The 20,407-nt window shown below is 34.5% G+C and overlaps 1 protein-coding gene across 5 annotated transcripts in view; it reads right to left on the bottom strand.

Moving 5' to 3' along the window:
* Positions 1 to 19,741, bottom strand: part of LOC105344586 (protein kinase C-binding protein NELL1) — a 40,591-nt gene extending 20,850 nt beyond the window's left edge. The window contains exons 1-3 of one of the 5 annotated variants that reach the window (XM_034462152.2): positions 19,569 to 19,741; positions 18,016 to 18,400; positions 6,064 to 6,177 (exon numbers count right to left, since the gene is read on the bottom strand). In XM_034462152.2, coding sequence (XP_034318043.2) covers positions 6,064 to 6,177; positions 18,016 to 18,085 — 184 coding nt within the window. In that variant the 5' untranslated portion in view covers positions 18,086 to 18,400; positions 19,569 to 19,741. Of the gene's footprint in view, positions 1 to 6,063; positions 6,178 to 17,633; positions 17,734 to 18,015; positions 19,069 to 19,095; positions 19,419 to 19,568 lie in introns of those variants that run through there. The other 4 variants (XM_066070826.1, XM_034462153.2, XM_020073763.3 and 1 more) reach the window with 4 other exon arrangements.
* Between the last annotated feature and the right edge of the window lie 666 nt (positions 19,742 to 20,407).

The following is a 20,407-nucleotide window of genomic DNA, read 5'->3' as shown; positions in this document are numbered from 1 at the left end:
TAAATCATTTGCAGGTTCATAGATTTACTTTGAAAAATCATGTTCATATGAAATAGGAAATAAATTGCATGTTGCTATATTATTATATGATTATATATGGCTTAGTAGGAAAGAAAAGCTTTAATTTCAATTTGATCCATTATACTGTGGAAGTATTCTTTCTAACCGAAAATGAAAATGGATGCAACCTCGAAATTACATTCCCACGAATAAGCAAAAAAACCAACAATCCACGAAAATTGGCCCTAACGAAATTAAATAATTCCACAGTACCAGGTAATAACAATTTTTTCTACCTACTTATTATTGTATAATTTATGACAATTAAATGACCTTAAAAAATTACCTTGATCTTTTTTTTTTTAATTTGTCAAATTTGTCAATCTTTCTGAGTGTAATTAACAGCAGACAGTCTATAGGATCTAAACTTTTCAAAAAAATATTCACAAATTTCTAATTATTTTACAGTCAGATGCAAAAATTATAAGCTCTAAAAGAATTTTAAAAAATCACAAGTGCAGTAAGGTCTTATGTACTTAGGTACCAGCACTAGGGCACTGTATGGGGACAGATATTCCACCTTGACAAGTTACCGATCTCTCTGAAGAAGAAATCATGTTCTTATGACCGTATGTGCTGCAATGATTCTACTGCAGCTGGCTGAGACCCTCTCCCCTCAGTGATGTATATTCCATGGGACATAACAGAATACCAGGAATAAAGGTTATGGTAGGGTTGATGGATCATTGGGCCTTTGATCTGACAGGAAACATAGATGGAACTGCTTAACTTGTGGGGGTCTCTCAGATAAATGTCGGAAAAATAACCAGTACGTGTTATCAAACGTTACGTCAATGGGGCAAAAATCAGAGAACCACAGCAGAGGAGAATTTGTCTGAACCACTGCTTCCACTTAACCATTGGCCTATCTACATATAAAGAAGAGGAAGAGGAACCTGAAGGTGTCATTTTTGTGGAGTACCTTAAATACACTATGAAATAAAACCTGTCAGTTCTTGCTGTCTTTAATATTTGGCTAGAGAACACAGTAAGTTCAGTTTTCTTTTGAAGCTGTCATTTTCCTCTCTCTCTCTCTCTCTCTCTCTCTCTCTCTCTCTCTCTCTCTCTCTCTCTCTCTCTCTCTCTCTGCTGAATAAAAGAAATCTATGAATTACCATCACCCTATAAATAACCGCCTTTGTGAGGTCTGAATTATATCTAAATCAACTTGGACACTAATTACATTTGACCTCAGATTACAGCCACCTATAAGAGTGCAGTCAGTCAGACAGGGAACACTAGCGACTCAAGGTTGCAAAAACAAATTGGATACAAGTAGAATTGGACAGATATACCAAAGGCAGTGTCAGAATCATTAGAGATGGAGGACCGATAGCCTTCAGATCTGTTGGGTTATTTCAGGAAATGTCCTATGTAGTAACACCTGCATGGCTGGATATTGCGCCCACCTTTCCCATACCTTGGGGGGCTGAAAACAGATGCTTTTGCCACAAGAATGCACAACCAAAGCAGACTGGCCCTTCCTCCAAGAATTGTGGCATCCAAGACTCTGATTCAATATATCTGTGCAGTTCATTACTGTTCCAGAAGATCAAAGAGATTGTCTGACATGGACATTTCTCAGGCAAGGTCATTCATAGATATATTTATAACCATTGCAAAAATGGGCATTAAAGGTCACTCAGCGATGCATTTCATTTAATCATTGCAAAAATGACAATAAAATTTATATACCGGATGTCAACTAATTCATCAGTATATGAAGACATATAATTTTGTCTTATCATTATGGAAAGGGATATTTTACTAATATCTATGAAACATACTTATCTTCTACCAGAAGTAAGAGAGAAGATTCAGTTTTATTTTACTAACTAAATGAAATATTCTTCAAATAGCCTCAAATGCAAATTTGTTTTAGCACATCTTGCAAAAGATATAATTCGACCAGGAGGCGAAAATCTGGACGCAATAGATACAGCATGTAGTTGTGTGCAGGTGTAGAATTGCCACCTACATTCTATGTTCTATCACAGCATCTGTCAGACTAGATCACAATTAAGGAAATCAGTCAGAAAGCTGTGCATGTGTGAGGTGCATTCCTAACACAACCAGGGAACGATTTCCAAAAATGCCAGATATGTCCTTCAGGAACCCCTGTCTGTATTACAGTCTTGGGTCTACAAAGCTGTTTTTCATGGCACCATCGTAAAATGCATGTTGGAAGCAGGTTTTATTGTGTTGTTATTGCATTGTATTGAATGGACACGTCTCAATCAATCACAAGGTTAGGTTGAGATGATGTAGTGTCTGGCAGCATAACTAAAAGCCATGTCAGACCAATCCCACTGGGATCCGAAAGCCTAGCCGTCTGGCCTGCATAATAATACAGATCAATTTTTATCCAGTGTGGATAACTTTTGTGATGACAGAGTGTCTACGAAGAAATTTAGATACATGTGGACTTCATACATGTGTGGAATTTGTCCAGTTACCTATGTAGAAGTACATATTAGCTAGTTACCTAAGTAACAGATATTAGCAAAATTAAGCTGCAATGCCAATTTCAACGAACCAAGGTGACAAATAGCTCAACTTATAATTACTAATAGCTTGGGAAGCATCACAAAGGTCAAGAAAAAAGAGTTTCTAAAATCTTAAAAATAGAAATTCAGAAATGATCCCAAGTACAATGTACACTTATGTAAGCTACATCACTATAGGGATGGACAGTGTAGACTCTTAACCTGGAATTGGTTATTGGGTCAAATAGGAGTGGTACATATTCTAACTAATAAATAATTTGCCATGGGTCTGTAGGAATTACTACAAGCAATTTGGCTTATATCTCAAAATTGTGAGTAGCCAGTAAAATAGAGAATATTGAAACAACTGCAACTGCACTCCACTCAAGGTGTCAGCAAAACCATCGTCATGGTGTGATAAAGCAAGAAATCCCTTTTTTGTGTTTTCCTTAACATTCAGCAGATCAGAAATTACTAGTCAATATATATTTGGCCTCTATATCAACATGACAAAACTGGCTTGTCAGCAGTGTTGGTACAGGGTCATTTCTGTGTGTTGGGATCAAAGTCATTTTTTTGTGTGTTCCTTGAATCAGTTCAAACAACTCTCTGCCAGAATCATCAATGCTTGATAACAGTTATACAACTTATATATATTAAGCCTAATCGAGGACAAATATTGGCAGTGCACATGCAAACTAATGATTTGTCTAGGATGCACATGTAATTGATGAACAAAAAGAAAGGGGGAGAGCCTAGTGTGTTCTCAATTTATGAATGAATCCTCAGCATCTGCATATCAGCTACTTGCTCTTGTTGCCTGAAACTCTAACCTTAGCACACACGCACAAAAAAAATAAAGTTTTTTTTTCTACTCAGCTAAAAATTTCCTGCTAATCTTAAAAAGTATGAATGAATGAAAGAAACTGGATACAAGCTGATAATCAATGAACAGCGGGGCTTGCTCTGAGGCAGTAGCCAAGTTTAATTGCTTTGGACGTTCATTCATAAAAGAGATAATGACTTGAAATTGAAAATCTGCTGCTGCCATCTTTCCTTATTCTGAGTTTAGTCAATGCAAAAGCTTTAATAAACTTATAATGAGGCTGTAAGAAATTCTTGGTGCTATTCTTTTTGTTTTTAATTAATTTTCTTACTTGTTGACTAATTAATACATACAGAATTTACATGAATATACAGTCCAAGACTACAACCAATGGTAAAGCTACCATAAGATTGTAGTTAAAGACAAACCATCTTTAGTCACCAATACCTACATGCTCCAAGTCAGTTTAATTTTGCAATAAAACTGAGAACTATTTCTGTCAATCCTATTGCAGATCCTCTTGTCAAATTGCAAGAAGAACTCTGGAGATCTAATCTAATCATGACTTGTCAATGTCTTGACTTTTCCTTCAAAATGTCTTGGGCAAAACATGCCTGGTTACCCCGATATCATCTGTATCAATTACTTGGTGTTGACATATTCAGAATACATTTGGTCTGATACAGTCAATAATATTCTTCATTCATAACTCCTACACTGTCTCAGAGTCTTTAAAAGCTTGCTTGATTGCAAGCATACTTCACAGCTGTTTGCAGGCATCATAGAAACCTTGTTAAATACCTAGCACCTCAGGGACCCACTCTGAGGGGAAACTTCCTGCTGGGAGGAGCATGTAAAAGAATACCAGGAAAGAAGCTCCACTGAACTCAGGTGAACCTGTAGAAAGTGGGTCTATATCCCCAAGGAGTGCACCGAAAACTGACCCCCAAAATACAACAATGGGATGCTTATAGAAAGGACGTGACACCAGAGAAACACTAGTGCACCTTAAACTGACCCCAAAACTACAAGAATGGTAAGCTAGCCCGGACAAGACTGTCAAGACACCAAAGAACAGGTTTATTCTTCATTAAAATTTCAACAGAGGAATAGGTCCAAGCTTTAATAATCTGTCATTTTGGCAAAACATACTTACAAATTGAATAAGAGGGTTTTTTTGGCCATGCAGACTATCACAAAAGAATCAATGGAACTTGGGGATTTTGCTTGTTTAAAATCTTTCACAAAATTGGAATCATGTTTGTTAAAGAAATAAATATGTTCATTTTCCTTAAAGGTTAGCACAGTCAGCTTACATGCTCGAGAATAGCTGAGATGGCTGAGATGTAATGCTTATCCATCTCCACACTTCAGCACAACAAATGCCTTGTAGAAAGAATTTGCCAAAGATTCTTCACAATTTCACAACAAGCAAGTTCAAATTGAATTTGACATGACATTTGACTCTGACACTGCTTGTTACTCAAAGGAATTGGAAGACTCTTGTTGCTACATAGATGTAATCCCTCATGAATATTTATTTTGCCACTCATGTATATTCAAATGAATCATTTACATATTCCTGAAAGCTTTAATTTTTCAAAATGATCATGCTTACATTTTATAATGTAATGCATGGGTTTTTTTTTTTATATCCGTGGTTTTTTGACGTGTTACAAAATTTTGTGAAAATGGGAAAGCATTTAAATTTTTTGTTTTGGTGGGTGGTGTCAGTCTTTATTTGAATTTCAAAAAGTTTCTCATAGCATAAATGTTTGGCATTTGATATTTTGAAATGTGAAAGTAGTTGTGAAAATTTGATCCTCGTGAAAATTACTGAATATGCTGTTAAGTAGTACATACTAGACAAAATCACAAACATACTAATAGCTTTGTAAGTTCGTAAGTTAACCCTTATGCCAACATCTTATTCTTATACTTGTAAAATTCTATGTCTGAAAAATAATGGACTCTTGCCACCTTCTCAGAGTATGCATAAAAATGATAAAAAAAAATATCCCTATCATTATAATAGAGAATTCAAAATATTGTCTGGAAAGATTTTACATTCAAAATAAATCCTGGAGATATATATCTGCACTTATCCGCAGTTCTTGTGGTTATTCTTGGATTCTTTTTGCATATTAAAAATAAATTTCGTAGTCATTTTTATAAAGTATCTGTCTGAAAATATAAATGCGTTCTGATGCGTAGAGTACAGATGAATAATCGGCCCTTAGAAAATCAGAATTTCATATCATTATTGTCTTAGATATGTTTCAAATATTTTTTCCGTCTAAACTGCCACATACTAATAAATCAGCATAAAACATTACATTTTAACATAACAATGTATAAGTGCAAAACATGAACATCAAATAAAAAGCCTTGTCACTTTTAATAACCGTTTCCGAAATATCTATAAGAACCCAAGTCAAACAATATCTATTACATCTTCAATAATGGTTAACCTTCAATCATAATTCGCGCAAGAGCCGTTTTTTTTTCTTCTTTATATTTTTACCACACTGCGTTACATACATGTACACAGATTTCCTTTTATTTTAAAACCACTTCACAAAATCTCTGCCATTTACGTCACTGACTGCTGTTTCAAGACTGTTCTTTTTTTTTTTTTTCAATTCGATGTTAAACCCGCCAAAAAAAAATTAGACCTATTTTTCTACTGACCTTGCAGATATATGGCTGACGTGAGGTTATGTTGTCCAGTGATATTTGTATATCCAGTACGACTCCTAAGGTTTGAAATAAGGTCCAGAACATCTCTTTTGGAATACACACAACCTGCAAAACACAACCACATGATGTTATTACGTAAGAATTGTAATAAAATAACCAGGCAAATCTGAAAGACAAATGAGATTGGATTTTGTTGTGCACCATCATAATTATACCATTGATCCAGAAATAAGATATCAAGGGTTGTTGTTGTTGTTGTTTTTTTTTGTGTACATATATTTCCATGACATTAATATTTGTAAAAATTGACCTCAAAAGCAAAACTGTTTGGTAAAAATTTTGTTTCTGGTAATTCTAATTTGGTCAGTGAATATAAGCTTGTTCTCCTTTATACCCTTACTGACCAAAAAAGTTCAACTTAAGATTTTGGTTTCATTAGATTTTGGATCACTGAACCCCAAAATATTGTGTCAATTGTGTCTCAAATAACTGAACATTTGATTTCATAGATTGGTTCTGCAACAAAACTCAAAATTTTTTAATGAATGTTGAGGAACCCACAAATAACTAAAGTATTCTTCTGCATTTATATATGTTTGAACCCAATGCAATGGAGTTGCAATGCTAAAACTGAACTAAAGGATCTCGTACTGAGACTTAAGCTTAACAGGTACTGCTAATCAGGAGAAAGTAGGGCAGTTGGGTGAAGCGGAGGCCAATTTGAGAATGAATTTCAACTGAAGCTGACCAGTTTGACTGCATTAATTTACTTGATGGAGAGAATTTTAGCAGAAATGGCTCTGAATATCAGCTTTGATGAGAAGTGGAGTGACAAAACCTGTCTTCTTTTCAAACATCAAAGCATTCTGTGTCTAATGACCATTGGTGCTTCCTCAGTGCTAGCTGCAGCTGAAGGGGGATCCTGAACCAACCTACTTAAAGGTCTCTGTCTGTCTAATGAGAGAAAGTTTTCTTGGGGGGAGGGTGAAAGAAATATGATTCATTGCAACTTCCAAGTCAAATTACTCTTTTCCGGGAGGTTAGCACTAAAATGAGTGTATATATCTTTGCATGGTAGTAAATTCCTACCAGTATTCATTTACTTCCTCTACCCATATTGCTTTTCTTCGATTTTTATGATGGGGTGGGGGTGGGGAATTTGGTAGAAGGATGTTATGAGTTTAAACATAAAAATGCTATGAATTATCTTAGACTACAACCTTTAAAAACTATCTCTTAGCACCCTAGCTCTCCCAATTGCTGTTTTTTCTCCAACTATTTGTAAACATGTACTTTATAATTAATTTTGATAGTAATCATGCAATCAATGTTTCAGTTACAATTTTTTTTATCATAGAAGTTTTTCGTCAAATTAAACCTCAACAACAGTACTGGTACATGTACTTGCATGAGCAATCTGAAAGAATAAGAGTTACTTTTTGACACGTACTACTAACTGAAAGAGAAACACAAGATTTTTACAAAATTTTTGTATCATAGAAGTTTTTCGTCAAATTAAACCTCAACAATAGTACTGGTACATGTACTTGCATGAACAATCTGAAAGAATAGAGTAACTTTTTGACACGTACTACTAACTGAAAGAGAGACACAAGATTTTTTACCAAAGTCCCAACGCTTTAAAGCTGAAAGTGTACAATAAACCCTTTCACCTGAGTTCTGGACCAAACCCTATATAAAAACCTTTCCCATGTATGAATCATCCACGTTTGTATATTAAGTTTCCTGCTAAGAATTCAACATGTATGATTAAAGCGTAGTGATCAAGTGCAAAGATATTATTAATGTGATATTTCATTTGCCTCCTTCAATGATAAATGGTCTCAAAGAGTCTGGAGCAACATGTTGGATCATGCTTTGTGTCAAAGGCTGCTCAAAAATCTCCCAAAAAATTATGCTTAATGTGCATTTCCCATATAACAGATTTTAAAAAAAAAATATGCATGTAAAATCCCTTTCGTCCCAATGGTACATGGTCACAAATTCAAGTTTTTCAGTGACCCACTATATATATTTTACTCAACAAAAGTAACATGCATCATAGAGTTTAAGATAAGAATATAAACACTGCCTGTAACATACTCTCTCTTTCTCTTACAACCTTATACTTCATATAAAATTATAAGCTAAACTAATTGAAATTTGTATTAATTAATCATAGAATAAATTAGCATCAGCAACAACATCAATTCAAATGTGCCACTGCTTGACCAACTAAGTGCCTCCATTGAACAATTTCTAAGCAACAGTTACAGTTAAAATAGCTGCCCAAATAGCACTGGAAAAACTCTTAAGTTTAAACTTGAACAGTTGGTTACCACCTGTTAGGCCACCTTGATAGAAGGAGTTTCTCAAACTTGCTTAACTTGTCAACATTTTTTTTTAAAGGTGTTCGCTCTCTATCTCTCTTTTTTCCCTCTTTTTCTGACTGTCTGGGGAATCCAAGCATATCTTATAGTCTAGACAGACAAACGATGCCATTATCAAACAAAATCTGGGAGTTATGTAATCAGAAAGCGGGATTCTGCTTCTTGTTTATTTAGTCTTTTATTGCAGAAATAAGCAATTAGGCAAAATACTTAACATTTTGTATGTCATTATGGCAGCCAAATTTATCAATGATTTTTATTTTAGCTTTATGGTCTTTACGAAAATACCTTTTTCCTTGCGGATTCATAGACATTAAGTGCATTTAGGAGAAAGTTTGCAATTAATAGTGTTATAAGACAAAAGTTTTCTGTTATCAGCTGGAGGGTTTAATTCTGCAATTATTCAAGGTCAATTACCGAAATGGGCAAATGTAACTAATGCAAGATTATTATCTGAAAGATTTCAAGAGCAGTGGATGAACTTATTTATTTTCTCATGCAATGCCCCATTGCTACGAAATTCTTCCCACGTTTGTTTATAAATGCTTGATTTCCGAGAGGTGTTGATGCAATCAGAATTTCTCGCCAGTGTAATTGGCCCCCTAATAAGAAAGGTACTGCATAGATTTGCAAAGGTCATTTGCTTATCATACAATATTATAACAAGTAAATTACCGCTTGATTGACCTATGTGAAAAAAGTAGCAGGATGCAAAATGATCCCCTAAGAAAAGAGATCTTCTTTAATGCCTTCCACTTCAGAACTGTGTTCTTAACAGAAAATTAAAATCAAGTTTTCATGGAATAAAAGAAGAGGAAGCACTTGTGTCTCTCTCCAAATAAAAATTCCAACAGTAGTCAGTTTGGAAGAAAAAAAATTTGCTCAGCAAACAAAAAATGAATTCAAAATAGATGGCACTGGACTATTAAACAGATCTAGAATACATGTTTTTAAATAAACCAGTGCTTCACTAAATATATACGAAATATTGACCTGTGTGATACTGGATCAGTTATGCAACAGACAAAGTCAATGAACCCATGCAACTGAGCCACAGTGAGCCGGATGTTGAGCAAGGTCACCCTATACATCTCAGTGCAGCGATGACAGTGAACAATGCAGCCAATATATCCCTGCACACATCAACAGATAATCCACAGGCTATTAGTTACGGCTAATCCTCCCCAGTAATTCCTCTGATGTATGTATTAGTAGCATTCCTACTCCTTGAGAAGTTCCCAGACACATTAAGCCTCATTAAACTGTGATTAAAGTAATTGTTGGGGAAATGAATAGCTTCCCTGTTGCAAGGTAACACATGTTGCAGGCATGTTAATCTGTCTTAAGCATGTTAATCTAGTTTAGACACTTTATTAATCTGCGTGGCTTTCTATCAGGATGAGCGTTTCATCCATTCATTTGCTGCATGCATCATTCCATGACCTCACCATGTAAGCCTTTGGTAGAAGACCTTGCTAATACTCAGCTACCCTAAGTAATTTTTAAGTTATATTTGGGATTAAAGGAAGCATATTATTTACGATAACTAAGACAAATACATACCCAAATTTACATATCATATTCAATATCAATCTTTTAGTTTGAAGAGATTTTGCATCTGCTAAAAGTTAGTAAAATCAAAACAAAATTGAAAATTATTAAAAAAGATAGTGACTTGTCAAAATTCTACAAGTATAAAAGCTTCTGATATTTAAGAAAATTTAAAAACCTCAGGTCAATACATGTTACTAATGAGTAACAACTCTTCATTTTGTAGTTCTGATGGTAAAATGACCAGCCAAAAACCTACTCGTACATGCATTTACCAATTATCAAGCCGCAACAAGATTCCAAAACACAATTATAAGCAGGTTTTTCGGCTCTCTAGATAAACTACATCTAGCTGAATGATAAATCTGTTTTGCTCAATATTTTGCTCAATATCTCCCCCCCCCCCCCCATCAAAAAAAAATCTTCTCTTCTGACATGAGCTTCCCAACCTGGACCTTTTGTCCTTATTTCTACCTGCCACGGCAAACTGTTTGTGTTACGGGATCAGAAAGAGCACAGAACTCCCCATTGCAACCCTCCTGACAATATAAATAATCATATGAAATATTGACGAAATACAACATTGCATGAATATATATCATATTTGATCACCCTTCTCTATAAACAAATCCTTGGTTTTACATGCTTGGAGATGTCAAAACAAAAAGATATTTTGTTTATCCTAAGGATAGATCTAATTTATTTAGAAATGATGTTTAAGATAGAGTTCTGATATGAACGAAATATCTGTTCTGGGTTCGTTTTCTGAATTAATGTATTTTTGAACACTTTCCCTACTCTATGAAGTAGCATTTCATTTGATTTACTTGTGATAATGAAGTGAAAGTGTGGGGGTTTACATGCATTGGAACATGGAACATAATTACTCTCTTTTTTAGAAGTCTGAGCTTATTGGCGATTCTGTTGAGAGACATGGTGGCTATATAAGATCTCCTGAGCTTGGCACAGATTTGACAAGAATTCGGACCACTTAACTACGATGACCTTTCAACATATCAGCTGTGCAGGCTTAACACTCAGTGAAAACCTTTCTTCAGTTTCCACAACTGACAAAAAACCCAAACTTGATGCTTAAGAGCGGAAACACTTGAATGGAAACCATTACAACATACTGGAAGAAAAAAGGCAATCTCAAGGAAAAGTAAAGCAATTTGGACAAAAATTGTCTTAATCTCTCATTCTTGCAGTAATACAAATGCACCTTTGCCTTTATTTGAATCAATTTATAAAGAAGGAGAAAAAAAATTGAGCATTTATCATATGTCTGACTTTTTAATGAACATTACAGAAAAGCATCAAATGTTCTGATATGAAAATAAGATTATGATAAGGAAAGCTAGAAATTCGAGACTTCACAGAATTTGAATGTCTTTTATATCTCTGCACCAACTCCCAATAAGTGATACATCTTCAATAATCGCTATGGATCAATTTACGATGTCTTTTTTCTCTATTATGAAATATATTGCTATCTTCATGCCTAAACAAAATATGAAGATGCATTAAATTATTTTCCAGCAGACGGCAAAAAGCCAAGCTTAACACGAAATGTATCAAAGACACGGATAACCATATACTGTATTTATGCAAGCCAATACCAAGGTATTCCCTCCATCAGAAAAACCGAAAAATTCTAACAAAATTCTTAGACAACTTCATCATAAGCAACTGATAAATCATAGGAACTTCATTAATATTCCAGCTACTGTACATGACACATTTATGATGTAAAACAACTATATTAAATTGAGTGGGTTGTTTTTTTTTAAATAAGCAATTTTGCAAGAAAGGACTTTCATGAAGATTGCATTATCTAGAAATATGGTCATTTTAAGAGATGATACAATTCATATGATTGTACCAAGTACAATATCATATTAAGATTAACTGTTCAAATGGAATGAGGGAGCAGAGATTTATTCTCTGAATACCGAGCAGAGACTATAGTTCTCCTTATATCCATTTCCTGTAGACTTAATTATCATCCACGATCCATCAGTTCAATCCAAAACAAAATAAAAATTTGCTCATGAACATTTTCTATTTTATGGAGCTTTCTATGAAAAAAAGGAAAATTCAACAGTTTTTAGTTTTTATTACAAAAACTGCAGATCATAGTATGTGTACATTGCAATGCATTACATTGCAGAGACAGAACATTGAAAACAGAGCAATATGGTGCATCTGTTCATCCACTCAGATAGATCACCTAGATGCACTCACCCCTTTTCTAGCTTACATGCTTGTATGCACGGTCTAAACACTTGGATTTCAAAATAGAAAGGAAGATATACTTCACTACCTCTGAAAGCCTCATAATGTTAAAGCTTAGGCTAAGGTTTAAGTTTCAAGAAACAGTCTCTATCAAATTCACTGCAACTAAAAAGCCAGGTTAAAAAAAAACAGTAATCTTTATTTTAAATAACCCCCTAAAAACCCTAAATTCATCCCCTAAAAATTAATAAAAAGCTCAGGTTATAATGAAGAAATCTGCACAGAACTCATCAAACCATATGTCTTTTTTTTCACTTTTTCCACCAAAAAATTTGATTAAGAAACAAGTTTTTGTTAATAAAGCAACTGACGTAAACTCTGAATCACTAAATGATAAACCTCTAATCAAGACCTCTTTCTTAGTTTATCTCTTTCCACGTTTTATTACTTTTAGGTCCGATGTTTGATGGAATAATGGTATTCCAGAGTTTTAACTCCCTTTTTAAATAAAATAGAATTAGTAATAGAGGAGAAGAAACATATGCTCAATATTAAAACATTATGTTGCATAGAAATCCATATTTAAAGGCACCCACCCCTTTTACTGTACAATCAAATAAAAAGTAAAACTCAATAGAAAGTGCATGCTAAAGATAATTTGTATACTTTTACACCAACACCAAGCTGTGAAGCATGAAGCCTTTGAAGAATCAATTTAAGACTAAAGATTTCTTTAAGGATCTAATGTATAGAATTCATAATAGACATTGCCAACTCCATCCATCTTGAAGGGTTAAGAGATTGGAGATATGGCACAATTATTGATGAACTTTGACAAAGTTAATGGAAGACTACTTCAGTCAATTATATTATTAATAACTAGAAGCTTGTTAACCTTGACCCACTCTGACCTGATTTTAAGGATTAAGAAAAGGGTAAAAGATAATCCTTACAATCACCCCCCCCCCCAAAAAAAATGGATAAATGAAATACCCCCCTCCCCCCTCCAAAAAAATACATGAGTTATACCATTCTCTAACCCTCATCTCCCTACAATTACTATCTTCATTGTTATGGCCATCTTCTTAGTCTGAGTTAATTTTAATTTCTTTGGATTTGAACCATGTGTTGATATTTGAGGAAAGTGTCATATAACTCTAAAATCACTTAATTAGTAAATAATGTAGTATTTCAAGATCTAAACTATCAAAGAATTGGTTCTCTTCCATTAATAGTATTGTTAGTGATGACAAACTACTAATTCACTCTGAATCAGACTTGCCATGCGGACCAGGTGCTAATGAAATGCAATGATAACACAAATGATGCTCATATTTTCTCCCCCCTTTGATATGATGTGAAGTTACATTAATACCATTTCCAGGTTTGAAGACAATTCATGTCACAAATAAAGTTACTTAAGAGCTTTGCTAGATAAACATCATGTCATGTAAATTGTTTTGTATAAATAACAAAGGTTCAAGTTCAAACTGCTCCAGTATACATGGTATAATCTTAATTTTTTCTAATGGAGCATGCAGGTTATTCATTCTGAATAAGCAATTGCAAGAAAGCATATGTGTAAAAAATCAGTGATTTTTTCTTTTAAAAAAAAATGAACCAAATACTTATGCACTTTCAAACACCAATAAAACTCCTCCCAACAAATATTTTCGGTATCATTCATTCTAGATGTTTTTAAGCTGATGACTGACATTGAGACATTTTGTGTTTTAAACTGGATGATATCACGGCTTCTCATAAAAAATACCTGATGACTCCAACAAGAGTTAATCATCTGAGAATACAATTCATTATTACTGTCTTTCATTAGGGTCTAAAAACTTCCCAAAATGCACTAGTGTAATAAAAACCTTACTATTTTTTATAAATATAAAATAATTATCAGCAATCTGTGCAAACAGCTGATGAATGCATTGGTGCTGCACTTTTTATCATGTGCATCTTCCCCCATATTCTTAACTAATGTCAAGAATGAATGATACACATTCTGCGACTCTCTAGACAGCCAAATGCACTGTCTGTCAATGGAACAATGTGGCAAGATTTAGAACAGGTATAAATACAAGAAATGCATGTATTGCACAAGCTTGGGTACAGTCAGCGAGCAAGCATCATCATACTCATGCTTTCATTGTAAAATGGTTCAGTAATGTAATTAACTGTACATGCAGCCTTAAATTTTTTCTCCACCTTCATTAATAAAATTACTTCAAAGGCTGATAGAGAGGAAGTCTGGAAAAAGAGCATTACAAATACTGCAGGCTGTGAATTATTTCGAAGGTTAAATTAAGTCTGAAATTCCCATCCACCTTTTCTAGAATGGGGATTGAGGGATTACATGTTGGTAAAATTGAGCATGAATTCGGAATTGGTATCTGCAAGAGGTTTTGTAATTTTTAAACTGAAACGCTGTCAGATGCACTGCAGATCCCGAGTTCTTCAAAAGTCTCAAAGCGCAAGAATAAATTGAGCAGCATTATCTGGTCTGTGATGTAAAAGCATCCATCGCACTGCAGGCTAACAGGTTGCCAATAAGAGTTGCTATATAATCACCATGTGAAAAGACCAACAATCTATGCATTAACTTTCCCTCAACAAAAGCTAAACTTTCAGACTAAATACATGGTCTCGAATATAGAAGAAACGAAGAAAAAACCTGTCTCAATCAAGCTAAATACTGAAGCACTTGGGCTATGATGTAATGTTCTAAATTCTTTAGCACAAACAAGTATCTTTGCATTTCTTTTGAAGTGAAAGGTGGGTTGTTAGGAGCACGGGAAACATTTACACACATATTATATATACACAGTGTGGCAAGTACCTGTTTTAGAAAACTGAGTCAGCATTTGGCTGCAGAGAGAGGGAGGGGAGGAGAAAGAGAAGTTATAATTGTTAATTTTCTTAATGAATCACATTGCAAATAAATTGACTTGCTGCTAAACTCCTGTCTGCCTCTGATAACTTATGGCCTGTTATAAATTACACTTCCTGCGTAACGTAATCAACGGTTTTGCTACACACAGGCTCTACATTCTCCCCATGCAACAATTATCTAGTCATTCCCGAATATAAAAGTTTATTTTTCTCTCATTTTTTCCATGTCCACAATCAATGCTTTTACTTTCAAAAAAATATATTGGTTAACTCTCAGACTGCTGATCAAAGAAAAGTTTTATTTTTTTCTATATAAATAAATTTTCCATTTTAATCTTTTAATCGCAGTGGCTTTGAAAATTCCCTTCTAACAGACTTGGCTCTGAAACCATTTGTCTTCATCAGCCAAAGAAACAAATAGGTGCAAACTTGAAACCTAAAAACTAACCTTCAAAATGAGTTATTGAAAAGATAAGACCTGGAAGTTTCATGTAGGAATCATCAATATTTTGTCTCGAAATCTAATTAATTACAAATGTTAAAGGGAAACACAATTGGGCACCCACTGCTTAATCCCTTTGGATGGCCCGATAATAAATTTGTATATGGTATTATCAAGCATCCTGCATTGTTATATTTTAGAGTCTTCTCGTGTTTTTAACACCATTTGGCAGAAATTTAACCATTTGTTTGATAAGGCTTAACCACAGACTATTTATTTTCAAATTCAGCTCGGGAGAATATACTGCGCATCTATGGGGAAAACAAGTTTTAAAGACTGCATCAAATTGAGATTAAATGTATCTTAATGTCTCACTACACTGCTTAGGTGACTTCAGGATTGGAGATATCTTTTCGGAAACCTGTAATAAATCTTGTGCATCCTTGCTTAATGCCATTCTGATAACCGAAAAAATCAAGCATGTTCAATTTTTTCTAACATATATTTAATGAATATATTTTTCCACCCAACATTTCTTTCTGGTATCAAAGTGAAATTAATACAAAAATATGGCTGCACTTGAAATGCTTATAGGAGGTACATGTATATTGACATCAGCTTCGGTGCATGTCAACACAATGTATGCATCAAAGCTTCTGGTCAACAGAAATTGCATAAGTTAATGACCAATATATATACATGTATATACTGATAACAGCCAGCTGATAAAGGGTGGTCAGTTTAAACTAGGCCCCCATCAAGTGTCACTTGATAAACTCTGTTCTCCCCTCAAAAGTAAAGGGTGGGCCAATTTATCAGGGCTTACCACATAATACAAAGATAAGAAATGAGGAGGGGTGCATTTGATGTGTCCAAGGTTTAGTATTAGTATACATCTGAATCATGTTCAAGCAATGGGAAAATTGGCTTACGGTGGTTGGTTTAATTATTTAATAAGGGATGGCTCAGTATTCTAAAACCATTTCTGTGTAACTCAAAGCTTTCCTTCAGATAAGATATACAAACTTGAGATATGAGTAGCTCTTCAACCATGTAGGTGTCATAAATACAGCACATTTTAGGATTGTTGAGTTATTTCATCACTAAAACTTTTTCCTCCATATGACAAATTTTACTATATGACACAGAAATACGGCGGCAAAGCGAATTACTCATTGATTACATTTACCACACATACGATCTTGTGTGGGCGAGAAAATTAGGGGGTCAAGAATTTCCGTGATAATACTACGCAGCATAGAAAACCAAAAGTAGCATAATTCTTGCAGTCCTATATTGGCAAAGTTTTATTTTGCGAAAGGAAAAAAATTATAGTAGCCGTATAAGGATTATACATTTAAAAACATGCTCATAATTCATAAGATCAATGATCGTGAACGGGTAAAAAAGAAATGGAAATCTTTTATATTTATATAAAGTATCCAACAGTCATCGAACTTCCTAAAAATATTTCATGGAAAAAAATACCAGAGCCGCGAGAATACCACACAGTATTTACATAAGCAAGGCAATCAGAAATTCTGAGGCAAGATTACACAAGAAGAATCTTTGACCCAGACGGGTTGTTGGTACCATGCCAATAGCATGGATTAGCAGGGTGTCAACTTTTCTCAAGTTAGACTTCGTTGTTCTTTCTCCATTTTTTTTTTCATTATTTGGTTCAACCCTTGAAAAAAATCCACTACGTCTGTAAGCTGAAACACTTCCAGAGACGTTTTCATCACTTAACGAAAATTAAACTCGATCGAACTGACTTATGTGCACTCTCTTTCTTTAGTATAAATTAGACATGAAGATCTTTTATATAATTATTTACGAGATATGATGTACATCGTCAGAACTGATGACTGAAAGATTACGTTCAAATCAAACCAGTAATCCGTTGCGAAATACGGGCTGTTCTGGACTTTTAACATTTGAAGAAAGTCAGATATTTCTTTTATAATATTAATATAACATACAATTAAAAAATAAACATTATTTCACCCAAACAGGAATATCAAAGTTCTATGCACAGTAATTACCCAACATCTTACATATCGTGAAAGTTGATTAATTTCCATAAGAGTGACTTATTTGGAGAAAAGACCAGCGACTTCCTTTGCAATATTTGCATGCGTGGTACCTCACATCCGGCAAAAGGATTAAGTAAAATTAAAGCATGACACGAACTTTTTTACGGTAAAAATTTAAGATATCAAAATTTTATTTAAAAAATTTATTTATATGTGTAAAAGTGTGATTTTATGAGAACATACTGAAAACAAAAAGTTTAATAGTGTGTTCAATTATTTTTATATTCGATAAACTGATTAGGGATGATGCTAATTGGATAAAAAGACAATTCAACACCGTGGACCTTTTTTTTCCAATTTGTATGATTAACTCAAAGTATTAAATACTTACCGCATGCTGTTAGGACTATGTATAGAGTTGCGATGTATCGTATAAAGTATCCGTTACCGAATGGTCCCATGCCTGTTCCAATTGGAAAATTTGGTCGGAATCCTTTACAAAAAACATGTCTCCGTTCCCTGTATCCCAAATGTGAGGCCTCTGTTTGATACCCCCCAGGTAAGAAGGGACATTACACCCCCTTAAAATCGTAGATCACCTCGTGTCCTTTCGTTCGTATTCAACTATATAATAAAATCCTCAAGAGAAAAAATAGTTTTGTTTCTTTTTAATGTTAATTGCCAGCAGCTCGTCTTTTTTTTCAATCGATCTTCAGTCTCCACCACTTTCTCTTCGATCCTCAGCAAACAGGTTGTATGTATATAAATGGAAACACCTTAATGAGAAAATTTGAAGAAAATGAGTTTTATATCTAGTGTTGAAAGACGAGTTGACGCTTCTTCAGATAAGACTGTTTGTCTATTTTGATAACATTTTATTAAATCCCGCATTATGATTCAGAGGGTGAACACTTGGATTTGAACGTGATGCAATCATGTGACGTGTGATACTAAATCCAAAGCAGCCTTCCTTCAGAACGAAACTGGGAATCTACCATCTCCACACAATACCACACGTCTTAAAATTTCTTTACAGAGCATATACGACCTTTTCCTTTTCTCTTCCCTCTCTTTTTTTCATTCATTGATTTTCAGACAGATATATACCGCCAAGAGATTATTTTGATATTACCGAAGCAAACAAGTGGTTCCAATGCTGCACACTATATTCCAGAATATTATTACGTAACAAGTAAATTTAGAAAATCTCACTAATCCGGTATTCCCTCTTGATAAAATGCAAAAAAAAAAAATGTAAAATTATTTTGGTTAATCCAATTCTTTTTGAAAATTCGAATTTTTATTAACCACGACGTTTGTTTTTTTCCTCAGGCTAAAATAGTATTAAGAGTATTTCACACGCTATGGTCTTTTTGCTCTCACCGTCTCGAGAAAAATGATGAGAGGAAATTAAGAATAGTGTAAAAAGTGTGACTCCCAAACTGCCGACGCGGAGGTAAAAGCAACTTACAGACAAAAGCACGCGCGAACCGTCGATCAGCTGATTAGTACATACTCCCCCTCCTCGGGCTTCTCTCCATTCGTTGTCTATTCCCCGCGTCTAAATACCTGACAGACATAGCCACGTTTTTAATAAGCGTCTGCAGATGAGGAGAGACCATATCTTTACTCTATAGAGTAGCGCAACTCTCTTGAGATTCCGAACCATCCCCGGTACATACGTACATGCACTCACCAAAGATAGAAGAATAAAAGCGGATAAATATGAGAAAAACTAGAGAAAAAAATCAACTCCGAATGTCTTTCTTTCAGTAATGAAAAAATGGTCAGATTTTGGCACTCTTTAGTTCGGATATGTAGCAGAATATTGGACTTCATTTATATATATTGGAGGGAGGAAGAGAGCGCCGCCTCCAGAAACGAAGTGCTCTAATGTCCATTATATCGTTATGATATGTAAATATTTAATGAAATTAATCTCACCTTTCTCGCCCTCAGCTATATAGTTCTACGTTAATGCGTCCTTCCCCGTATGAATGATTGCCAAAACTTTCCCAAAGTCTATTCTTTTTTCCATGGTTTCGTCATGTCTATTATTACTCAGTTTCCCAATCATGTTGCATATCGAATTTCGCTATTGCAAACTGCGCAGCCTGCTTTTATTTTAAAGCAAGGCCGTGAGATTTATTTTTGGGTCGATTTCCAGTGTTTCTTTTATATACACAGAAAAAGAAAACTTAATGCGAAATTGGTTTTAACCAAAAGGTCACTAGGATCCTGGCTCTAGGTTTCATACACTTTCATCCATTCACACACAATATATCCACACACCAAAAACAATCACTCGTCCAAAACCTGAATGAAGTCTGACCCATTTTGATACGCTATACCATCCAGTTTTTACGCGAGTTGTCAAAATAGCGTCGCTACACCCTTCTATTTGCACCAGATTCGATGATTGGAGACAGTCTCTCCCTACAAATGACATTTTGCCGCTCATTCGATTTTTTTCGATGACCCAGATTTTTCATAGTATCTTGTTGTTCACTGGCCTTGACATCTGGCCCTGTATCATTTGAGGTCAAATGAGAATTGTATATGCACACATAAAATTTGTATTCTCGCTTATTGCAAAATAACTGGATAGTAAATGTACTGGAGACCAATTGGTAGGTTGTCTCGAGAGTATGACGTAAATACAATTATTATTCATGAAATACTCATTGGCAACTGCGTTTAATTGGAGTTTCATTTAGTCCTTATGACGCAAATTGTAATACTTATATTAATTCAAGGTATCTACATGTATATGTATATAGTGT

This window comes from Magallana gigas, chromosome 9, assembly GCF_963853765.1.
Source record: "Magallana gigas chromosome 9, xbMagGiga1.1, whole genome shotgun sequence".
NCBI lineage: Eukaryota > Metazoa > Mollusca > Bivalvia > Ostreida > Ostreidae > Magallana > Magallana gigas.
The sequence above is the reverse complement of the archived record's forward strand: the minus strand, read 5'-3'. Positions and strand labels throughout refer to the sequence as shown.